This window comes from Colius striatus, chromosome 9 (assembly GCF_028858725.1).
Source record: "Colius striatus isolate bColStr4 chromosome 9, bColStr4.1.hap1, whole genome shotgun sequence".
Taxonomy (NCBI): domain Eukaryota; kingdom Metazoa; phylum Chordata; class Aves; order Coliiformes; family Coliidae; genus Colius; species Colius striatus.
In genome coordinates this window covers 3,773,617-3,794,986 of record NC_084767.1, presented here as the reverse complement: position 1 = coordinate 3,794,986, position 21,370 = coordinate 3,773,617, and the positions used below count along the sequence as shown (strand labels likewise).

The following is a 21,370-nucleotide window of genomic DNA, read 5'->3' as shown; positions in this document are numbered from 1 at the left end:
ATTAAATTATTGTTGATAAAGAACTTAAGAATACTTTTATTAGACTATCCGTGTACCAATAACACTATCAGTCTGTTCTGACACTTTTCCCCCAGGGAAGCCTGTTTTTTGCCTCTCTTTTTGTTTTGACTTCAGATTTTTCCAGCAACAGATGAAGTTAGCGTTTAACAACCAACAGGAAAGAGCATGTTTAAAGCAAAAAAAAAAAAAAGCATGAGCAAAGTTGAAGCAGCATTATAGTAATGGTCTTGTAAAAAATACCAAATCTGTTAAGGGTTTTGAGGCTTGAAAATTTAGCTCAGTGTGTATCTGACTGTGCCTCTGACTACCACCCACATCCAAATTACTAATGAGATAGGCAGAGCTTACTATATTTTCATCAAAATGATTACTTTTTAAGAATTCCTGAATGTAAAAGTTGAGTAAAGTTACTACTGAGGGGGGAGTGCACTTTTGTTTTTGTTTGTTTTTTCGTTAAGAGAATTCAATCGTCTGGTTACAGCCCTAGAAATCCTACCAAAGCTAGAGTAATGACAACTAGTTAACTGGCATTTCCTCTTCTGAAGGATAAATGTATAGATTTTATTTTTGATGGCTATATATAACTCTATATCCTAATGTACTAACATTCATCAGGGGCCAGCCTTTGCTCTCCATTTTGACATGAAAAAGTGGAAAACCTAGAGATACCTCATGGATATCACTGATTTTTACTGAAGTTTTGATATTCCATCGTGTCACACAAACTAAAATTGGCTGCTTATTCGTTTCCCATCTTGGATGTCAAGTTAGTTTTAAACACCCTCTAACTTAGTTGTAACAGAAGGCACGAACCCAAGTAGTTTCCAAGTCGTCTTTTGCACTGTTTTCTGGTTTTGTGCCTGAAATGGTGCGAGTGTGCATATGCCTTTCTTACTCTTCCTGTAGAAAGAATCCCAACTAAGATTCCACCTCTTCAGAACTTAATGTAGGGGAATAAAGAAACACAGGTATTTGAAGTGCCAACGTTGCTAAGTTAATGCCTGCTTTACTATACATGAGTTCTACCTTGAGAAGCATTAACAGAGTACATGTTAATTGAATGATAAACAAGAGTGGGTGCAGGGGTTTAGTTTGAAATAGCTGAATGAAGGAGTAGTTCTGAAAATTATTTTTGTTACTTTTTGAACTAATGCCCTGTGGCCAACTTCTCAAATGATTATTTAGCAGTGTGCAAACAACCCGGTTCAGTGGCAATCTTGTGAACTGCCCCGAGGGGCACGGTACCATCCCAGATTCTCTCAAACCAAAGACTTGCCTCTGCACTGCTTGGAAAACATCTGCTCCATTCTCGAAGCCTTTGCTGGCCCCCCCTCATCCCCTTCCCTTAGCCCAGATTATCTTTATGAGAAGCAGTTTTTATTTTCAATACAGGCTTTAATGAACTATACCTTACCAAGTTCCAAAGGTCAAAATGGAGACATTTGCTGTCTACTAGTCAAGTATAGAAAGGGAGCTGCTTTTAATGAAATCCCTGAAAATATTGACAACAGTAATGCAAATGCAGAGTGCTCTTGTGTAGATTGTCAGGGACCTTTTTTTTCTCTGAAGTACATAATTATAGTTGGAATGTTCCTTTAGTTTTTTTAATGCTTGTAGGTGGCTTGGGGTGTGCTATTGTGCCGATCCTACCCGGTGAACAGGTGAGATGGGTTACCATTACAAGAAATAACACTGTTTGAGAACTAGCTTTGAATAATAATTTTCCCTTTGTACATGACCTGCTGAATTTCGGTACAGTGTTTTTGTAGCTAACTTATTTTGTCATGCACATAATGTATATTTGTTATGCACTACTTTTGTATATCTTGTTTTTCCAACAGTGAGCATTTTTAGGCACACTTTTCACTGACGGGATATCTCTTTATGCAATACCTCAATTTTTCATATTGCAAAGAGTAGCTTTTTGTACTTTTATTACTGAGAGATCTTCATATACTTCATTTTTTAATATAAATAATTTTAATAAATTTTATTTTCTTATATTCTGCTTTTTATACATTTCAGTGCTCTGCATACATTTTGAATTATGGATGTTGTGCACTGGCAATGCTATTTTAGAATCTGCAGAGAAAAGAAAGCATGTTGCTTAAACATCTTAGCCCAGCACCAGGTATTTGGTGTTACATATAATTTAAGAAATAGTATATGTAAAGTTGAGAATTAAAGAAGAAAATAAAAAAGCATGAAAGTGACAAATGACACTGTCTTTAGACCCATGAAACTTAAATGCATAGTGTAGAAATTTACAAGCAAAGAACCATCGAAATTGTCTACTGCTTCTTACTGAGTTTTTAAAACTAGACACAAATGCAGCCGTTTTTGGTGAATGTTTAGCCATTTTTAATATGAATACGAAATTGATGTTAGGTGTTTGCAGAAACGTTGTCTGCTCTTTTAAATTATATTTAAAGAGTAAAAGAGAGCCTGCTAGGTGGCAGGCATGTAATGTTAGTATGCATGACTAATGTAAGAAATTGTTATTCTACTAATATTCACTCGTGATTGTGTGACAAGCGTGTTTACAGATTATTTGGTTACACTTCGATTTACAGGGCATAAACAATTATATACATTACTCTGTACTTAAGTAGCGATTACATGTCCTTCGGATTACATGGGACTTGTGGTTGGGGTTACCACTTAGCCAGCTCCAAACATAATTAACATGTAATAGGGTTACCAGGCTTTAGGGTATCACTTCGATTTGCAAAGGGGTTAATGATAAGCATGTAGTTTTATCACACTAGCATGGCACCGGCCGTGTACTTACAATGTAGTTACAGAGTAATTACATGGTTATTTTTGCAATGTAAAATAAAGTGTTTCTGATTATTTTATATGTAAAGGATCCCCACTGCCCCCTGCTTTTTGGTATAGCATATACTTCTCCATACACAGACCTCTGCAGAATGCAAATTTGAAACTTGCAGTGAATGAATTTAGCGTTTTATAAGGATGCTGTTGGAAAGACTTGATAATTCACCCCTTTTGTTTTTGAAGAGTTAAAACCTTCTGTTCAAAGGTGATTTAAAACTTGAATGTGATGAATTGTGGCAAGTTAACTTCAAGTTATGTGCAATACCTATTTCAGACTTCTGGAAGATCTTTGCAGTGTAATTCTTTGTTTTTAATTGCAGACATTTAAAAATGTCATTTTCTACTGTTCTAGTGAATCCTCTTTCTTGCTGGTGTTTCTAAAGAAAAGAATCAGAAATCAATCTTTCTACTAATGTAAATTTGAGATTATTTTTAAAAAAAAAAAGTGGAATAAAAGGTTTTGGTCATTTGCTTTATTTTATTATCTTATTTTAAAGCTACTGTGATAGCATTGTAAGAATTGGGACAATATTGTATTCAACTCTTTTATTTTTTATATTTTTAAATTTTAAAGTATAATTAGTTTTTATAATTTTCATCAGATTTTTTTGTTATATTTTTTGGAAGTGAAACTTTTAGCAAGTGGGTGTCTAGTTTTTACTAATCCCTAATATGTTGGTTGTTTTTTCCCCCCCCCCCCCAATGTATTGCTCATATTATCAGAAGGAAAAATTATTTAAGTATGTCAGTTAATTGTACTACTTGGCTGAATTTCCATATAGTTTTTACTGTGTATGGGGAGGTTGTAGTATTTATTATAGCATTTTAAATAAGGGTAATTCATTTTTTTATTAAAGTCATTTTCACGTTTAAGTTCATATTTTTGTATGTTCTACTCTAAGTTATATAACACAAGTTACTTTTTTTAAAGAGTTCATTTGTTGAAGTGCTAGTGAAAATTAATGTTATTAAATAGTTTGCAAATGACTATTTATACCAGTATGCATATAATTTTTAAATATTTGTAATGTGAGATGTTGAATGAATAAAACTTTTAACTCAATGGCTCTCCTTAACCTTTCTCTTTGAAACCTGCTGTGGAACCGGGCTCCTGTGTGGCTGAAGCTCACAGAGGGGCTCCGGGAAGTGCTTGTGATGAAGTGTAGGGGATGTGTGTCTGGCTTTGTGATGTGTGAAGTGCTTTAGGCTGAGTTCTGTAGTCCCTATCTGGTTGAAAGGTGGAGCATGGTGTTGGGAGGGGGGTGTGAGAGAGAATATAACCTATCACCTGAGAGGTGTGAGTACCCTGGACACTGAATTGGTACAAAATCAACGTGCAGTGCTGCAGAAATGGAAAGGGCGATGCCGAGAGGCCTGTGGAACTGCTCTCTGTTGAACTGAATTGAACTGGAAGAACAACTCCCCTTACTGCTTGTGTCTAGATGTTGTCTTCAGGGAATGTGAATACTGACTACTTCATTTTGTGAATCGGGTGCTTGTTGAGTGTTTGTTGGACATCACATGTAGCTTTGGAAAAGCCTTTCAGCAGCTTCAGCACGACCATGTCTATTTTTTTGCACAGCCTTGAGCACAACAGCCTAGCCCAAGGACTGTAGTTGGGTCCCTTGTTTCTACTTCATGCTCTCTGCATCTAATTCATAGTCACAGATGAATACCAATGCACAGCTGTGAAATCAAGGTAATTGGGCAGGTGATGTCCTCAATGAGAAGAATAGCGCTGAGGCCCATCTTGTAAGTCTGAAGCCACAGTGTGCAGCTGGGACAAAAAGATAACCAGACTAGGGCCAGGATAGAGCCAAGCAAGGCGTGGACAGACAAGGATTCTTTTTCATTTGTTTCATGGTTGTGATGTGATACTTGCAGAAGGGAATAGTCTGGCATTTTAAAGAGCTTTGCTGGTGTCAGCCTTTAATTTAAAGTACCTAAACTTGAAATGTCAAAGAAGTCTGGTGAAGTGTTACAGCTTTATGTATCTGCCCTTTAAGGGCTATTCAAATGGAACCATACATAAAGGATTCAAGAGTTTTGCATCCCCAGTAGGTAGGAATTCCCCCAGCTTTCTTTGTGTTCTTACTGTGATACAAAGAGATAAACTTCAGTGAAATATAATTGTGATTGGGCTGGAAGTTGCTCTGCTAAATGAACTGTGAGTTGGCATATGCACAGGTACCTTGTGAAAAAAAGCTGCGGCCCAAAATGCAGCACTGCAGTAGGAATCAACTCACTGCACTGAACCAGCACTTAGCTGTTGTCCTCTGAGCTACTATCTCTGGGGCCATCATCTAAGGAATGGTGTTGTAAATGCTAAATGGAGGTTGAGTATCCTTCTTTGCTGTGGGTGCTTCAGACTTTAAAAAACCGAGCAAGCGTGGGGTTAGTTCTGCCCACGTGCTCATCACTCATTTCTCACTGGCCTCAGATGATGCAAACTCAGACACTGATGCTTTCAGAAACTTTTTAAACAAGAATGAAAAGTTTAGCTGGTGACTCCCTGCATATACTTCCAAACTGTTAAAATGGCTATTTAAACAGAAAGGGCTGGTGTGCTTTGGATCAGAGATTGAGAGGCTGCAGATGCAGTTGTCTGTCCAGTGGATAATGAATTCCTCCGTGCTGGGGTTTGTGCCAGCCAAACAGCACCAGACAGTACTGACCAGTTCTTAGCATGTGACTTGGCTGGTAAGGGAAGCCTTATCTCTCTGTTCTCTGCTGTTCTCTGCATTGGGGTATTGTTAGGAAGCAGCCATAGTTGAGCCTCTCCCAACGTGATAACAAGTTCTTGACCTCGTTTTTAAGTGCAAATGGTCTCTTAGAAAGCATGTGCTTATCAGTGGTTTATCTGATAATGTTTTTTAACAAGTACAATAGGCTTGAAATTTGGTCCTGGGATATGGGGGGTTTAAGTCTTTTGATGCCACGGTGGTGAAATTAGTGGTGTCCTTGAGAAACAAGGCACTCCCTGGCTGATTTCACTTCCAAATGCTGTAAACTTAGAGGTGTTTGTCAGGATACAGCATCTGATTTGCAGCTGGGGATGTGTGTATTCATTCTGAAATTTCCTACATGAAGACTACAAAATACTTTGTTGAATGCTTAATAAATGAAATGTTACTACATAGGCAGAGGCTAAAAAATTCAACTCAATAAGGTGGAATGCCAGAAGTCTGTAGCATTCAGAACTGAAGTTAATCACCGTTGGTAGTGGTGGCCTTGGCTGGTTCTGAATTGCTGAGAAGTAACTTTCTAGGAAAGATGATATAACAAATGCCTTTTGGGTTTCACTTTGTCCTGAAACTATAAATACATGCTCCAGGCAGACTCCAGAAGATGGAGGGATGCCTGAGGGGTGGAACTTCAGAATTTCCACAGTACATGAATATCAACCGTTTTCTTCCAGCACAAACTGCTTGTCGAGCACAGCCACCAGCTTTCTCTTGGGAACTACTTTGACTAAATGAACTGCTACATTCCACATCAGTGAAGAAGTCTTGAGTGGGGATGGATAGCCCATCTCATACGGATTTGAAGGCTAAGGTATATTTTAAAGACAGCCTCTTGGCTGTCAAGACGTTGTTGGACAGTTTTTACTGTTTGTCCTGACTCTCCAGCTGCCATTTATTCAGTGCTATGAAAGCTCACTCAGCCACAATCCAAAATGCACATTTCCCTGCCTGCAGGAAATATAAGACAAATAATAGCCTCAGGATAGATGAGGAGAAAACACTGACATCCCTTCCTCTGTGTAAAATAAGCTGATTCAGTCTGTCAGAATGAAAAAGGAGCCTTTGGGACAAGAATATACTCATAGCTGTCTTTGCAGTAACAGAAATTGAAGGGGGTGTGGGGGGGCTGTATTGATGCTCTGCACATATTACTGAGCTCCCCACTGAAGATGGGGAGAAAGTCTTTCTGGAACTTGATGCTCTGATGAATGTTACCAAACATGTCTGTTTCCAGGGCATAGGAACTGTAACTTGCTCTCTTTTTCTAGGGCTTCTCAGACAGACAATTTAGTACTAAATGTTGATTTGTTTGAATGTATCGCCAAGGGAATCTCCCTTGGTCACCTCGTTTGTGGACTTTGGGAGACCATAGTGTGCTACTGTTCTGTTGACGTTCCTTCACACAATTTACTAGTCAAAAGCTCACATGCCTCTCTGTATATATAAAACAAAGATATAAGGTTTATGTTTTTCTTTCTGAAATGTAATTTTGGTGAGTCATGAAAGCTGAGATTAAATCACCTGAACACAACACAGGTAAAGGGTCACTGAGAACATGGTTTTGCATTAAAGTTTCAAACAGTCTTTAGTTTTATCATGGCTATGTGGCTTTTTCTTTTCATTCCTAAACTGCCTGGCAGGGTGAGTTGCTGTGCTTTTTGTGTGAAGGAAAAGCATTGGTATCACTTAAATGGCAGACTGATGGTGTAGGGTGCAGTTGACACACACTATGTGCCTTTGGTAACTCTTAACACGCTTTTGTAATCTGTGGAAGGGTCACAATTCACACATAGAGCAACCCATTACAAAAAAAAAACCTCTCCAGAAAATGTTTGCTCAATCTAAATCACCATCTCACTTTGCTGCTGACTCATGAACCAGGATCAGTTTGCTTAGTGATTGTTGCTGCCTCGCTGGGCATGTGAAAGCATGAAGTTGTCTAGTTAGCAAAGTGTCATTTTTCAAGACAGTGCTTGCTGCTTTGAGCACGTGGGGGGGGGGGGGGGGGGGGCGGGTACATTCATGCCAAGTGTTTCTGAATTTTCTTTCAGTGAGATAAATGCCATTTCTTAGGTTTTTGAGGAACATTCTCACTGTAAGCAGCAGACAGTAGCCCCCAGCTTTGCTTCAGCGGGCCAGCTGTTCCCAGACAGATGTTGCTCTGTACACACTGGCAGAATCAACTCAGCTCTTCAGTCAGTTGCAAGAAAATTTGCTCAAGCATTGCTTTTACAGGGGGATGCCTTTGGAGGAATGTGATGGCAGAACAAAGCAGTGACTGCTTCAGTTTTCTCTGCAGAGCTAGCAGCGCTTGGAGACAGAAGCCCTGCTCTGTTCCTTTTCTGGCAGCATCCTTATGTCTCTGGGGGCTGGGAGGGAGTGAATACTCAGTATCTGGAACAGTTCTGTGAAGACACTAATACCATTACAAAGTGAACTTACTGCTGAGGAATAAGCCTTTTTAGTGGTATTTGTACTGTAGTTAAAGAATACTGTCTCATATATATATAAGTATGTATACACACATACGTAGACAGAGGTACTGGTGATTACGTTTGCCTGCAGGCGCACTTTGGCCTGAGATCATGTTAGATTTCAGAAGAGAAGCAAAGAAAGCGTGAGCTTTCTGTGCTCAGACAGATGGTCTTGAGAGACCTACATTACTACTGAATCTGAGGGTGACTTAGTGATTTCTGCTTTTTGTGTCTTGTACTTAACCAGTATTCTTCTAGGACGTGACAGAAGAGTATCTGGAGGTTTATTGCAGGTAGGACTGAACTTCTTCATCTGTGTGTGTTCACATAGGGTCTAACTGCACGCACCCTGGAATAGCAGCAGTAATGTTTCGTATCACAGCCCAAAATTTGGTTAAAGGTTTACTGTATCTGATTTGGAAACAAAGGATGTCGTCATTAAACACCAATAACTCGCACATTTACATGCAGAAGTGAAGTCAGAGACAATTTAAGTCCTTGCCTGCCTTCTGCTGTATCCACTTGACTGTAAGTCCTTCCTGGAAATAAGGGTGCTTAACTCTGCTGTATTCTTCAGCACTGATTTTGCCTTTTTGAGTTTCCTCTGTAGTTTTATTTCAGATAGCAGCCTCTGTCTAAATGCTGTAACACAGAATTCTTCTAAGCCAGGGGTTTCAGTCTTGGCGATTTGGGTTTTGATTATAAAATCTGTGCATCTTCTCAGTGATTGGAAAGTCTCTCAAGGGGAAGCTCAGGCTTTTATGTAACAAACTTAGTTTATAGCCAGCTAAATATTTTTATGCCCAGCATGGAGAAATGGGGAAATATGTCTTTCCTTATGACTGGTGCGGATGAAGCGATTCCCACATGCGTGGTTTGCAAAGCAATCTGAGATCTGCAGGTTCATTAATATGAAATGCAGGTGTGTTAAAATGGCAGCTGGCCATTTTATCTCTCTGCTGCACTGTGTTATTGCTTACATAATTAACTGTGAGATCCGTTGTAAATTATGAAACCTTACAAGTAAGCAAAAGCTGAAGGGGTAATGCATCGCTTGGATTTACGAGGAGTGGTGAGTTTTGTTTTCATAACGATCCCAAGTCACACTAATAAATGGTCCCCTGTGTATTCTCTAAAGTAACCACATTCTAATAAAATACCCCACTCCTGTGACTCTTACTAAATATTCTGTGAAAACGAAAGAGATACAGTAATTGTGCTACTGCTGAGGGTATAATTAACCAGGTTTGACTGTAGCTCTTGTCAGAATTAGCATAATTTCCACGTAAAAATCCCTGTTAACAGTGTTACGATTCGTATTTCAGATGTAGTCACAATTTGCAGTGGATCAAGATAATGTAATGTTTAATAAGCAATCTGCCTTGCCTGAATTATGTTGACTCGTGTGAGTACTTTGTTTAACTCCATTGCAGAGAAGCCTCGTAGAAAAACAAATCTCCAGCAGCAGGAGGAGTTTCCTTTTTGCAGGGAATCACAAGATGTGCACGCAGCGATGTCCCATCCGCTCCTTCCTTCCTCCCCTCTCCTTGGCACAAGCTGTAGGCTTGCTACCACCTTTATTCTAAAAACGATAGTCAAGGTCAACAGATGAGGATAATGCACACTTGGCCAAAGTAAAACTGAAACAATAGACTTCAGGAAACAATGCAAGTTCTGAGCTGGAGAAGCTTGACATTGGAATACAAAACAGCGTGATGAGGTGCGGGCTGAAAGCTGAATCTGCTCTATTTTTAACTAGGCAGTTGAAGATGTGGTGGAAAGCTGAGATGTTTGTTCAAAGTGACAAATACAGAGCAAGTGGCTAGCTGGCAGGTCACACATGTAGAAAGGAGGATGAACAGCAGCAGGCAGCTGAATTTTCCAGTTCTGCGGATTGCTCAGATTTCAGGTGGCATTGATGCTGGTTTTCAGTAGCAACAGATCCGGAAAGGAATCTGAGCTGCACTTATGTTTGAAATCAAAGTCCTGGCAACGCACTGCTGGGAGAAGTGGACCAAACGTGCCTCACAAGGCATGTGAACTTGTTTTAGTAGGGTGGAGGCATATTCCATAAATATAGATGCTGAGAAAAACCACTGCTTTGGCAGCCCTGATGCTCTGGTGGGCCCACAGGAGGAAAGCAGCTCGCCAGTTGGCAAAGGGAACTCCTGATCAGGAAGCCTCAGCAGTAAGTGTTTGTGCACAATGCAAAGACAGTCAGAGAATGAAAACAGGTGCTGTTTCGCTTTATGTTTGTGTGCTCAGGGTTGTTTTGTGATGTGGACCCCAGTGAGTCTTTGGTATTTCAGCAAATGGGGAGTGCTTTCTTGACCAAGGCCTTGTTGCTAATGGGCATGATGCATTTTGCACTCCACGATCAGTATTTAATAAAGCTATTTAGTTGCCTTTGTCTCGGTTTAATACCCCCAAACTGAACTTGCCAGATGCTACCTCCCTACGCCAATTTATCAGCTCTGGTCTTTGCAGAAGTGAAGAGAGTGTTTAGGGTTTATTTATTTTGAGATCACAATTGATCTCGAGGCTACTGACTTGGTAGCCATATCGGATTTGTGACCTCCTTTTTTTAGCCTGTAGACTTTGGTGCCTGCAGCAGATGCCCTTTAATCATTGGGGAATAGCAAATTACTTTGGCAAACCGTCAGGCTGTGCCTCTGGAAGTTGTTTTCAACTGCGGACATGCAAAATGCCTTTTTTGTTGTTGTTTTTGGCAGTGTATAAACTAGCTGGAAATCCTGGGACTGCTCAGCCCAAGAGTGCTGTGGGTTTTTCCCCTGCCCTGAGCTCCCTTGTCTCCCTGGCAGGTGGCCCCGCAGCGGCAAGGCGACCGGTTCGGTAGGTAAGGTCGCCACCTCGTGGGGTCCGTCTGCACAGCACCCTGCCCTCCCAGTCAGCGGGACAGCGGCTTGGGGATTGTGCTTCCTCAAAGGCCGGGGAGAGATCCCGGTTTGCTTCTTGGGCTTTTCAGATCCATTCTTAAGGGTGATGGATTGTCAGTACCGTTCATGTTGCTGGTGCTGCTACAACCATTAGGAAAAGTTTTCATAGAATTCATTCTTTCTAATTCGTAACACTTTCACTCCCCCAAGCAGCTAAATGGCATGAAACTCTGGTAAATAACACACAGCACTAATTCAATGCCAAAGCAAAAAATCGATGTGACTTGTGCACTTAAGTGGTTTGAGGAATCCCATAGGCCACATCTGGTAAATCCGCTGCTGCAGTGGATGGACATGTCCATGGGACACCTTCTTGAGAGAGATTGAGAGATGAGGGGAGGAAACCTCATGAGGCTCATCAACATGTGCAAGTGCAGAGTCCTGCACCTGGGGAGTAACATGCCACGCACCAGTACAGGCTGGGGATTGACCTGCTGGAGAGCAGCTCTGCAGAGAGAGACCGGAGAGTTCTGGTGGGAAGCAAACTGAACATGAGCCAGCAATGTGGCCAAGAAGGCCAATGGCATCCTGGGGTGCATCAAGAACAGTGTGGCCAGCAGGTTGAGGGAGATTCTCCTTCTCCTCTGCTCTGGTAAGGCCTTGTTTAGAGTACTAATTGTGTCCAGTTCTGGACTACCCAGTTAAAGAACTGCTAGGGAGAGCCCAGCAGCAGACTACCAAGATGGTCAGGGGACTGGAATATCTCTCTGACAAGAAGACTGAGGAGGAACCTTATCAATGCTTATAAGGAGGAACCTTATCAATGCTTATAAGTACCTAAAGAGTGGATGTTGAGAGGATGAGGACAGTCTTTTTTCTGTAGTGCCCAGTGACAGGACAAGGAGTAATGGGCACAAGCTAGGAGACATGAAGTTCCACTTGAACATGAGGAGAAACTTCTTTACTGTGAAGGTGAGAGAGCCCTGGCTGCCCAGGGAGAGTGTGGAGGCTCCTTCTCTGGAGGTTTCTAAAACCTGCCTGGACATGTTCCTATGTGACCTGATGGAGAGGAACTTGCTTTAGAAGGAGGTGGAACTGGATGATTTCTAGAGGTCCCTTCCAACCCCTGCCATTCTGGGAGGTTCTGTGAGGGAGAGAGAGGGGGAAACTAGGACTGTGCCTGTTCTGCCCTAGGCTCGTTCTTCATTCCCACTCAGAAAACAGTGATATATCTCTTTTTTGCTACCCAGCTGTGACACCACAATGGACCAACAGCAATCAGACAGGATGCGGCAGGTGAGGTGCTGCCCTGGGGACCCCCACACTGTGGCTGCCCAGAGGATGAGACTGCTGGCACTGTGCTCCCTGCAGCACAGCGGCTAGGCCTGTGTCACCCCCTCACCCTCAGCGCCTGCTCCCCTGCACCCCTCAGCACCTGCTCCCCTCAGCGCACACTCACCTCAGTGCCTCAGCACCCACACCCCTCAGTGCCCACTCCCCTCAGCACCCACACCCCTCAGTGCCCACTCCCCTCAGTGCCCACTCCCCTCAGTGCTCACTCCCCTCAGTGCTCACTCCCCTCAGCACCCACACCCCTCAGCACCTGCTCCCCTCAGCACACACTCCCCTCAGTGCTCACTCCCCTCAGTGCTCACTCCCCTCAGTGCCCACTCCCCTCAGCACCCACACCCCTCAGTGCCCACTCCCCTCAGTGCTCACTCCCCTCAGTGCTCACTCCCCTCAGTGCCCACTCCCCTCAGCACCCACACCCCTCAGCGCCTGCTCCCCTCAGCACACACTCCCCTCAGCACCTGCTCCCCTCAGTGCCCACTCACCTCAGTGCCTCAGCACCCACACCTCTCAGTGCCTACTCCCCTCAGCACCCACACCCCTCAGCGCCTGCTCACCTCAGCACCCAATCCCCTCAGTACCTCAGCACCCGCACCCCTCAGTGCCTGCTCCCCTCAGTGCTCACTCCCCTCAGTGCCCACTCCTCTCAGCGCTTGCTCCCTCAGCACCTCAGTGCCTGCTCCCCTCAGTGCCTCAGCACCGGCACCCCTCAGTGCCTGCTCCCCACAGTGCTCACTCAGCGCTTGCTCCCCTCAGTGTCCACTCCCCTCAGCGCTTGCTCCCCTCAGCACCTCCTCACCCACTCCCCTCAGTGCCTGCTCCCCTCAGCGCCTCAACACCCTCTCCCCTCAGCCTCAGCCCATCCAGCCACAAATGGAGCCACGCCGCAGCCAGCGTGGGCCTCGTGTGCCGCTCGTGTATGTCAACAGCTTCGGCTCCCACCGCTGCGGCTCCATCATCCGCTATGGCGTGGACTGCTGGCAGCCTGAAGTGGGCCGGGCTGTGCCTGTGCTGCCCCAACCGAGCCCCGCGGAGAAGGGCAGGAAGCGGAGGACCGAGGGCAGCCCCGAGCCGTGTGCCAGCAGCAGTGTGCAGGTGGTAGGGAGGAGCTGTGGCAGGGTGAAGCCCTGCAGCCGCCATCATGGTACGTGCTGCTGCGCGTGGGGCCCTCAGAGCACAGGGCTGACCCCCCGCCATGTCCTCTTTCGTTGGGAAGCTATTTCCCTCTCACATTGCCCAAACTAAGGAGTGAAGGTGGCACAACAGCTTTTTCTTAATGTGTCCAGTACTGTTAAACTGGATGTTTCAGAAGGAGGCAGAACACTGTGTTATATTTTTCACTCATGTAAGTTCAATAGTTTTGTCTCAGACTCTTAAGCTGTTGAGCTACAACATCTCCATCCTGTAAGGTCAGGCAGCTGCCTGCAGCACAGCCTTCGCTGCTCTTTTCCTGTGACAGAGAGAAAGCCAAAAATAAGCTCTGTGCAACAGGGCTGCTCTGGGACTTCTGTGTTGCTTCTGCCTCTTCTGAGAGATTCCCACCTAACCACAGAGCCTCTGTGCTGCTGACTCCCTCATTGCTCTGACAGCTCAAAGATGTTTCTTAATTTTGGAGGGGTTTTTTTTTGGTGTGTGTCTGGGACCAAAGAAAGCTGGGATGGACATGGGTGTGGGTGCCTTCTTTTTTATAAAAGCAAACAAAAAAGGTTAGACGCTTTCCCACTGGTTGTGATCTGTTATGCAACATAGTTCAACTCCACAGGATGAAATGGAGTGAAAATGATGAGAGCGTGACCTGGCTTCTGGAGAAGAAGCTGGGCTGGGAACTGGAAATGATGGGTGACACAGATAGAGGGGTCTGGAATTTTGCTAACTCATTGCTCTTGAGATGTTTTAATTTTTTTCTGCCTCTTAAAAGCCATTTTTCCAAATGTAACAAAGTGAAATGCTATATTGGTGTGTGATTAAAAGCACTGGTTCTGCCTGATTGTCATCCAAGTTGTGTCAACTGGTGGCTTAGAGGCAGCCTGTGACTATCAGTAACTCAAAGCCTTTGTCCATTGCTATGGCTGCCTTGGGTATCTGGTGTGGGGCTGGGGTGGCCTAGAGATTGCTGGTTTGCCTACTGTACCAAGGGATGAGCCTGTGGCTGTGACCACATGGATCACTCTTCTCCTCAGCCCGCCTGCCCAGCAGCTCTTCAGAAAGCCACTGTCCTCATCCCTCTGGGAACTCACTTGACTCCTTCCTCTGTGTGGCTATGCATGTCTTGAGTCCTTGAGATCAACCTGCTCTTCTTGCTTCTGATTTTTTAGTGCTAGCAGAAGTGATTTGTCCAGTTTCTTGTCTCTGCCTGCTCACCAACTCTTTAAGCTCAGATAGAATTTTAGTAGCTACCATAGCAAAGGAAAAAGGGGGAATGAAAAGCTAGTTTACACTGCCCAGAAGTATGTTGTCTTAATTTTTGGTTTTGAAGTTTGTTTTGTGGAATTTGAGAGATATCCACCTGCCCCATGGTTATAATGGAGAAAATAAGCAAAGTGATAGCACGCTATAAGGACTGATATCCTGTAATCTATTGGGACCAGAAGTAAGTCTCCCTACCGAACATCAAAAGGGAACATCAACAACTTCCTCAGGAATGTATTGTAAACACTTGGAGTATGTTTTCTAAACTCTCTTCCTAGGTGACCTTCAAGAGGCTAAGGCCGATGCCTTTGACTTTCCCTTCCCTTCACGAAATGTTGATAAAGTAATTCAACGAAAGAAGCAAAAGGTATAAAATGTGGGAGCTGAATTAGCTGCCTTTGCATTTGAGAAAACTGCTTCCTGCTTGTTGTATGTGAGAGCATGAGGGAGATTGAAAGGTTGAGTTGGTAGTCTGTTATTGAAAACCTTACTCAAAGAAAATAAAAATGGTATTTCCCCCCTCCCCTCTGGAGGCTTTAAAATTCTGGCTCTCATTCAATAAAGCACTTAAGTGTGTGCTTACCTTGAAAAATAAGAGCATGCAGTTGACTTAAAGCCTGTACTGAAATGCTTTGTTGGATTGGGGCCAGGGTGCTGCACACCTTGCTGGGTAGAACCCAGCAGGGAAAAGCTCTGCAGCTTCTCTTCCTCTTTTGTTTGGAGCAAAGAAATCCCATAGGTTACAAAAAAAGTGGAGGCAAGAAACAGAGGTATTAACACGGTACTAGAAGCAGCACGAAATGACTGTTTCACAAATGTATTTCTGTTCCTGTTGGGTGGTTCAACAAATGCTTGAAATTTTAAAAGGCACATTTATTAAAACAGTTACTCATTATGAGATTTTGTAATGTGTGAAGTACAAGTAATCAGCTAGACTGATAGTACAGTAATGTCACAGATACTTGATTTAAAACCAGCAAAATACTAATGACTTCAGAGGAACTGCTAATAACAGACTATGACATCGCTCTGCATTAGGTAGTATTTAGAAAGAATGAGGAATATGTATTAAGTTTTAGCAACAAACGTCCATGAGAAAGGAAGTATCTTTAGATTTAAACTAGTTTCACGATGGGGTCCAGCAGAAGTCATGTTAGCATGTTTTAGGCTGCCTCTCTGTCTGAATGCCTTTGTCAACAGTTCCAATTTAAGATTTTTCAGTGCATGAGTTTGAAATGTGCTTACCATAGATGGAGCTTTATGCCTCTAGAATAAAGGTCATCAATATCTATAGAACAGATTACTGTGGATTTGACATGAAATAGGCAAGGTTGCTGCTGTTCTAAAATAAGAGCTTGGGGTCTGAATTATGCTGCTGTTGAGAGATTACATGGTAAAGATTTTGTTCCTGGAAAAATGAGCAACCTCCCTCCCCCCCTCCAATTTTGGATGAGTTTGGAGAGAGTTTAAAGGCTCTACACACTTTTTCATAAGCTCAGCTTATCTAGAATGGCACTTGCAAATCCTGGATTAACAAGAGTTCTAGGCAAGAAAGGAGAAGGGTATCTCATGTAGAAAATCAGGGGGTAATTTGATCTTTTACTTTTAAATAGAGGTAATTCTTCCAGTATATCCCACACGTGTATATATATCCCTCCTCCACATTTCCCCTTCCCAGTCCTCATAAAAAACCAAGTTGGACCTCGGTCATCCTGGAGAATTCAAAGTTTTTCCTTAGAAATGTTTTAATGCAAACTTCTTCTGTGCTTCACTGAGACAGTTCAATTTGATCTTTCAGTCCAAAGTCTGGCTTAAAGTCTCAAAAGTAATTTCAAAGATGCTTGAAGAGAATGAAAAGTTCAGAAGTCGACTCCTGACTTGCAGTCAGTTTGATGGAGCAGGTAGGCAACAAGCTGATAACGTTTCACTTCACCAGAGAAAACAAATTATCCATGCTTAGTGCTTTGACTTAAGGTTTAAGGTCCATTCAGATGTTTCTTTTGGGTAGTAGCTTTTGCAACTCACAAATTATGGAACAGATTGCATACTTTGGAGACTTCTGGCCACAACTGAAAAACTCTTGTATTTCATTGAGGGTCTTGTTTGTATTAATGCAGAGGAAGGATGGCAGACTGCTGTTAACTTTCAAGACATGAGCATAGACTATCAGCAGGTTTTTTTCTGAACACGTGAGAGGTGTAATGAAACTATTATTCATAGATTGGTCTAAGGCAGTGATTGTGTGAATAATAATTTCTTTTTTCACATGGGAAAATAACGGTTGGTTTCATCCAGACAATAAATAAATAAGATGCTCCCCAAAGGTAGCTGTAACACCATTTAACAAAACCATCTAGCATGTTCTCACACTGTGCCCTGAATACAGCTGTTTCATTACTGGAAAATGACTCAGGAATTAAAACTGGTGCTCTGCATCGAGCCAAGTTCAATTAGAGACGTTGTAGTTGCAACAGAATTTAAGATAACACAGTGTATGCTTACAAATGTAATTGGAATTTCTGGCCTCACAGTCTGATGAGTTTTTTTGGGAAAAAGAGTGTACTAATCTGTGAGGAGTAATCAGGCAAGTTAAAAAATGGTGTATTCAGGCACAGCACTTCTGCTTAGCTTCCACTTGTACTGATAGAAGTCTTCCACACGTAGGCCCGTTAGGGTCTGTACCAGAATATATGCCCATTGTTGCCAGTGTCTTGTTTTTGTAATGTTGTAAGTTGCACACTGATTACATTTCCATATGTGTGACAACGAAATACTCCCCCTCAAATTTTCTTTCTGAGAACAAAAGAAGACCAATCCTGTTCATAACAGAAATCGCTCTGCCCCAACGCATGTCCCCTGTGACCTGCAGTGGATGTTTTTGGGATAGTAGAAGAAATTCCACAGTATGCTCCAACAACATGTTCCACAATGGTTCTGCAAATATTCTGCATTATGTGGAAAAGGACTTTTTCTGCTTGCTTTAAAACCAATTCCTGATTAATTGTGGTATTATGAGATTAATTCTGTGTTATGAGGTGCTGGGTATTAGTTCTGTGCTATTGATATTCTTTATAGGATCATAGAATTGTTTTGATTGGAACAGACCTTTAAGATCATTGAGTGCAACCACTAAACTACATTGCCAAGTCCACCACTAAACCATGTCCAAACACTAAACCATATCTTAAACTAGATACCAATCAAGATTCCTTTGGCCTCTTGTCATATTCCTGTGCTGAGAAGTTGCAGTCTACTAAATCTGTCCTCACATGGCAAATTTCCTGGCTCTGATAATCCTTAGCCTCTTGTCTTTGCCATCACTTAAAATGCTATCTGCTTCTCTATGTGCTGTGTTGTTCATCCATATTATTGTTATTTGTTTGCAGTAGTGACAGAGAGCAATTATTTACAACTCTAACACTGTATCTGACTCACGCCTGCCTAAGTATCTGTGGCATATGGGAATTCCACAGGACTGGCCATGAGTACCTTCCATCCTGCACTCCCCTATTCCTGCAGACCAGGAGGGAGTTGGTGAAGGGGGTGTGTTTCCTTCACAGAATCACAGACTCTGCCAGAACAGTGGGGGTTGGAAGAGACCTCTAGAGATCATGCGGTCCAACTCCCTGCTAAAGTGGGTCCCCCAGGAACACAGGAACATGTCCAGGCAGGTTTGGAAACCTCCACACCCCCCTGGGCAGCTTGTGCCAGGGCTCTCTCACCTTCACAGCAAAGAAGTTTCTTCTCACGTTCAAGTGGAACTTCTTGTGTCCCACCTTGTGCCCATTACTCCTTGTCCTGTCACTGGGCACCACAGAGAAAAGACTGGGCCCATCCTCTCGATACCCCCCGTTTATGTTATTTATAAGCATTGATAAGGTCCCCCCTTAGTCTTCTTCAGGCTAAACAGCCCCAGGTCCCACAGTCTTTCATTGTCAGAGATACTCCAGACCCCTCATCATCTTGGTGGCCCTGCACTGGGCTCTGTCCAGCACCTCTATTTCTCTCTGTAAGTGGGGAGCCCAGAACTGGGCACAGTACTCCAGATGTGGCCCCACCAGGGCAGAGTAGGGAGGGAAGAGAACCTCCCTCAACCTACTGGCCACACTCTTCTTGATGCACCCCAGGATGCACTCACTCACCCACCCACCCCCCTCTCCCCCCACTCCCAACACTTGCTCTGTCCTTAATTGTAATCATACCTCATTTTTCAGGAGCTTTAATTGAGAATCTACCATTAAGCTCTATTTAGGTGAAAACCACAAATTCTAATACTTTCTTTCTAAATACCAGATTTTACACAACGTCAAATCAGAGGGCTAAGTCTCCTATTGATCTGAATTTTTCATTAAAGAAGATTAAAACTGAATAATTCTATCAGACATTTAGATATGGATCAGCAAATCTGAATAAAATGGGCTCTTTTTTTTTTTACTAGATTAATAAAGCTACAAAATTAATGCTGCATTTTATTGCCACTAGAAATAGTTTTTGTGAGAGAATAAAGATTTACTTGATTTCCAAAGCCATCTATTTAATCCTAGGAAGGTTGTGACTTAGATTCAGTGTGACTGAAAATGATGATGTGCCTTCAAATAATATTCTCCCACAGGCAATGATACAAACCAAAGTGCAAAGAATGAAGCATCCTGCCTGGACAGGGTATGTATGTAGTCCATTAATTGCCAAGCCAATTTAAATGTTAAACAAAATCATAGAAGAAAGAGGCACAGATACTGTTTAATGCTATTAATAAGTTCAGGTTGCATACTTCAGTATTACTGACACTGGGCTCGAGTGTCTTTCAAGATTTCAGTCATGTTTGGGGAGCAGAACAGCTCTGTCTCAACTGGGAGGGAGATTTTGCCTTTTTATTAAGCTGAATCCTTCTGTGATGATCTAAAGGAAAATCTGAACAGAGTCTTTATTTGTCACACTTGATATCTGACTTTTCTATGTAAAAGGAAACGTGCCACAACATCTCTTTTTTTTTTTCTCTAGGACAAGTCTATGTTTGACTGGATAGAGCAAAAAAAAAGAGATTCAATCCAAAAGGAAATTGAAAAAGTAGTGTAAGTTTCTATTTTGATCTAGTTCTCACTGAAGCTGGTGGCAAGACTGACAGTGATTTCAGTGAACACAGGTTCTCCATTGTTTGTTTGGCGTGTGTACTTCTGCTAAGAGGTTTAGTTTCACAGTGGCTTAAATAGTTCTGTTGCAAGATATTTATTTCAAGTCATTAAGTCTAGTGTTTCACTTAGCTATTATTTTTTGAAAGCTTTTTAATGAGCATAATATTGTGACAGGTTGCTTGCAAAAGAATAGAGAGACGCACTTAGTGTTGACTCTGTATTTATATCTGCTTTTTTTTACGGCTTGTCAGAATCGTAAGCAAACACAAACTCAGTAAGGCAGAACTCCACACAAGATATAAAGAAACACTTATTTCTCTTCCTGATTTGAATAAATTTGACTTTATTATATTAAAACAATACACAATTACCCTCTGTTCACTCATCCATTTATACATGAATCTCAGCAAGTATTTTGAATACGAAACCAGGTGAATGTTTTCTGCCTTGCTGTTCGTGGTGAAGCACATAATGATATCATCATAATCAGAAGATATTGTTTATGTAGCTGACTTCAGTAACACGATATAATTTTCTTCTGCTATGGAGTTTCATGCTTGAACTCTTGATTGACTGTTAAACCCTTTTAAACTAGCAAATTGTGTAAATGGAACATGAAGACTGCACAAAAATACTGTGTATATGGATTTCATCTCTGTAGATAAAACATTCACCTGTCACAATTAGATGTCCTTGGTTTCAATAAAAGGATTGTTTTCTCCTTGTGTAATGTCTTAGTGTTTGTAGATAAAATTACTGGAATGTCAGAGCGTTGGGCTTTAATAACGTGTCAGTGAGTATATCATCAAGCAGCAAAGCATTTGGAAAGGCTTAATCTCTGTTTTCTTAATAGTAAAACTTCAAGTCTAGAACTGGAATGTGCCTTTTTGATGACAGCTCTGGTATCAAGGTTCTCTTCTGATTTGTGGTTGAGTAATATTCTGATTTTACTTAAAATAGTTGACATTTCAGCATGGAAAAGGAAGTGAGAAAGCAAAGTATTCAATCAAGATGTGATCATTTTTCTGGCAGAGCAAAAATGCCATAGTTCTTTGGTATTTTCAAAACACATGTGTGCAGTCACACGTATGTTTAATCTGGTTTTGGCACTAAATAGGGTGATCCGCCTGTTCCCACAGTTCCATCAAGGAAAGGTTTGCATGGGGAGTATTTAGTTTATAATCCTGGATTGTAAATTGCAGAGTTGTTGCTCTAGTGTTTCTTTTCTTGTAAACTACAGCTGCAGTTGTTACCTTTACTGGCACAGACTTAAAGGAGCCTGGAAACAAAGCTTTTCTTCCAGGTGTGTAATTGCTACTTATACAGGATAGATGAGATGCATTAACCTAAATCTCCAAATGAAATTCAGCCAACTCATTAAGAATCTTTGGATAAACAGAGACCTTTGTCTGTGGGACTATGCTAAATCATTTTAAAAGGAAGAAATTATAAAAGATAAATGTGGCCTTGGATCATCCTTATCCATTTACCTCTTGCATTCTGAG

The 21,370-nt window shown here is 42.2% G+C and overlaps 1 protein-coding gene across 1 annotated transcript; it reads left to right on the top strand.

Moving 5' to 3' along the window:
• Positions 1–12,778: 12,778 nt before the first annotated feature.
• Positions 12,779–19,809, top strand: C9H5orf47 (chromosome 9 C5orf47 homolog). Its single transcript, XM_062002743.1, has 6 exons — positions 12,779–12,787; positions 13,192–13,468; positions 15,012–15,100; positions 16,532–16,634; positions 19,346–19,395; positions 19,735–19,809. Exons 2-6 carry the CDS (start codon positions 13,198–13,200, stop codon positions 19,807–19,809), a joined length of 588 nt encoding a protein of 195 aa, XP_061858727.1. The 5' UTR covers positions 12,779–12,787; positions 13,192–13,197.
• Positions 19,810–21,370: the final 1,561 nt, after the last annotated feature.

Excerpts from the sequence above, each read along its gene's own strand:
- C9H5orf47 (XM_062002743.1), top strand. The coding sequence starts at position 13,198 with ATGGAGCCACGCCGCAGCCAGCGTGGGCCTCGTGTGCCGCTCGTGTAT. Across the intron at positions 16,635-19,345 it reads CAGTCAGTTTGATGGAGCAG|GCAATGATACAAACCAAAGT; the intron begins GTAGGCAACAAG and ends ATTCTCCCACAG. Across the intron at positions 19,396-19,734 it reads AAGCATCCTGCCTGGACAGG|GACAAGTCTATGTTTGACTG; the intron begins GTATGTATGTAG and ends TTTTTTCTCTAG.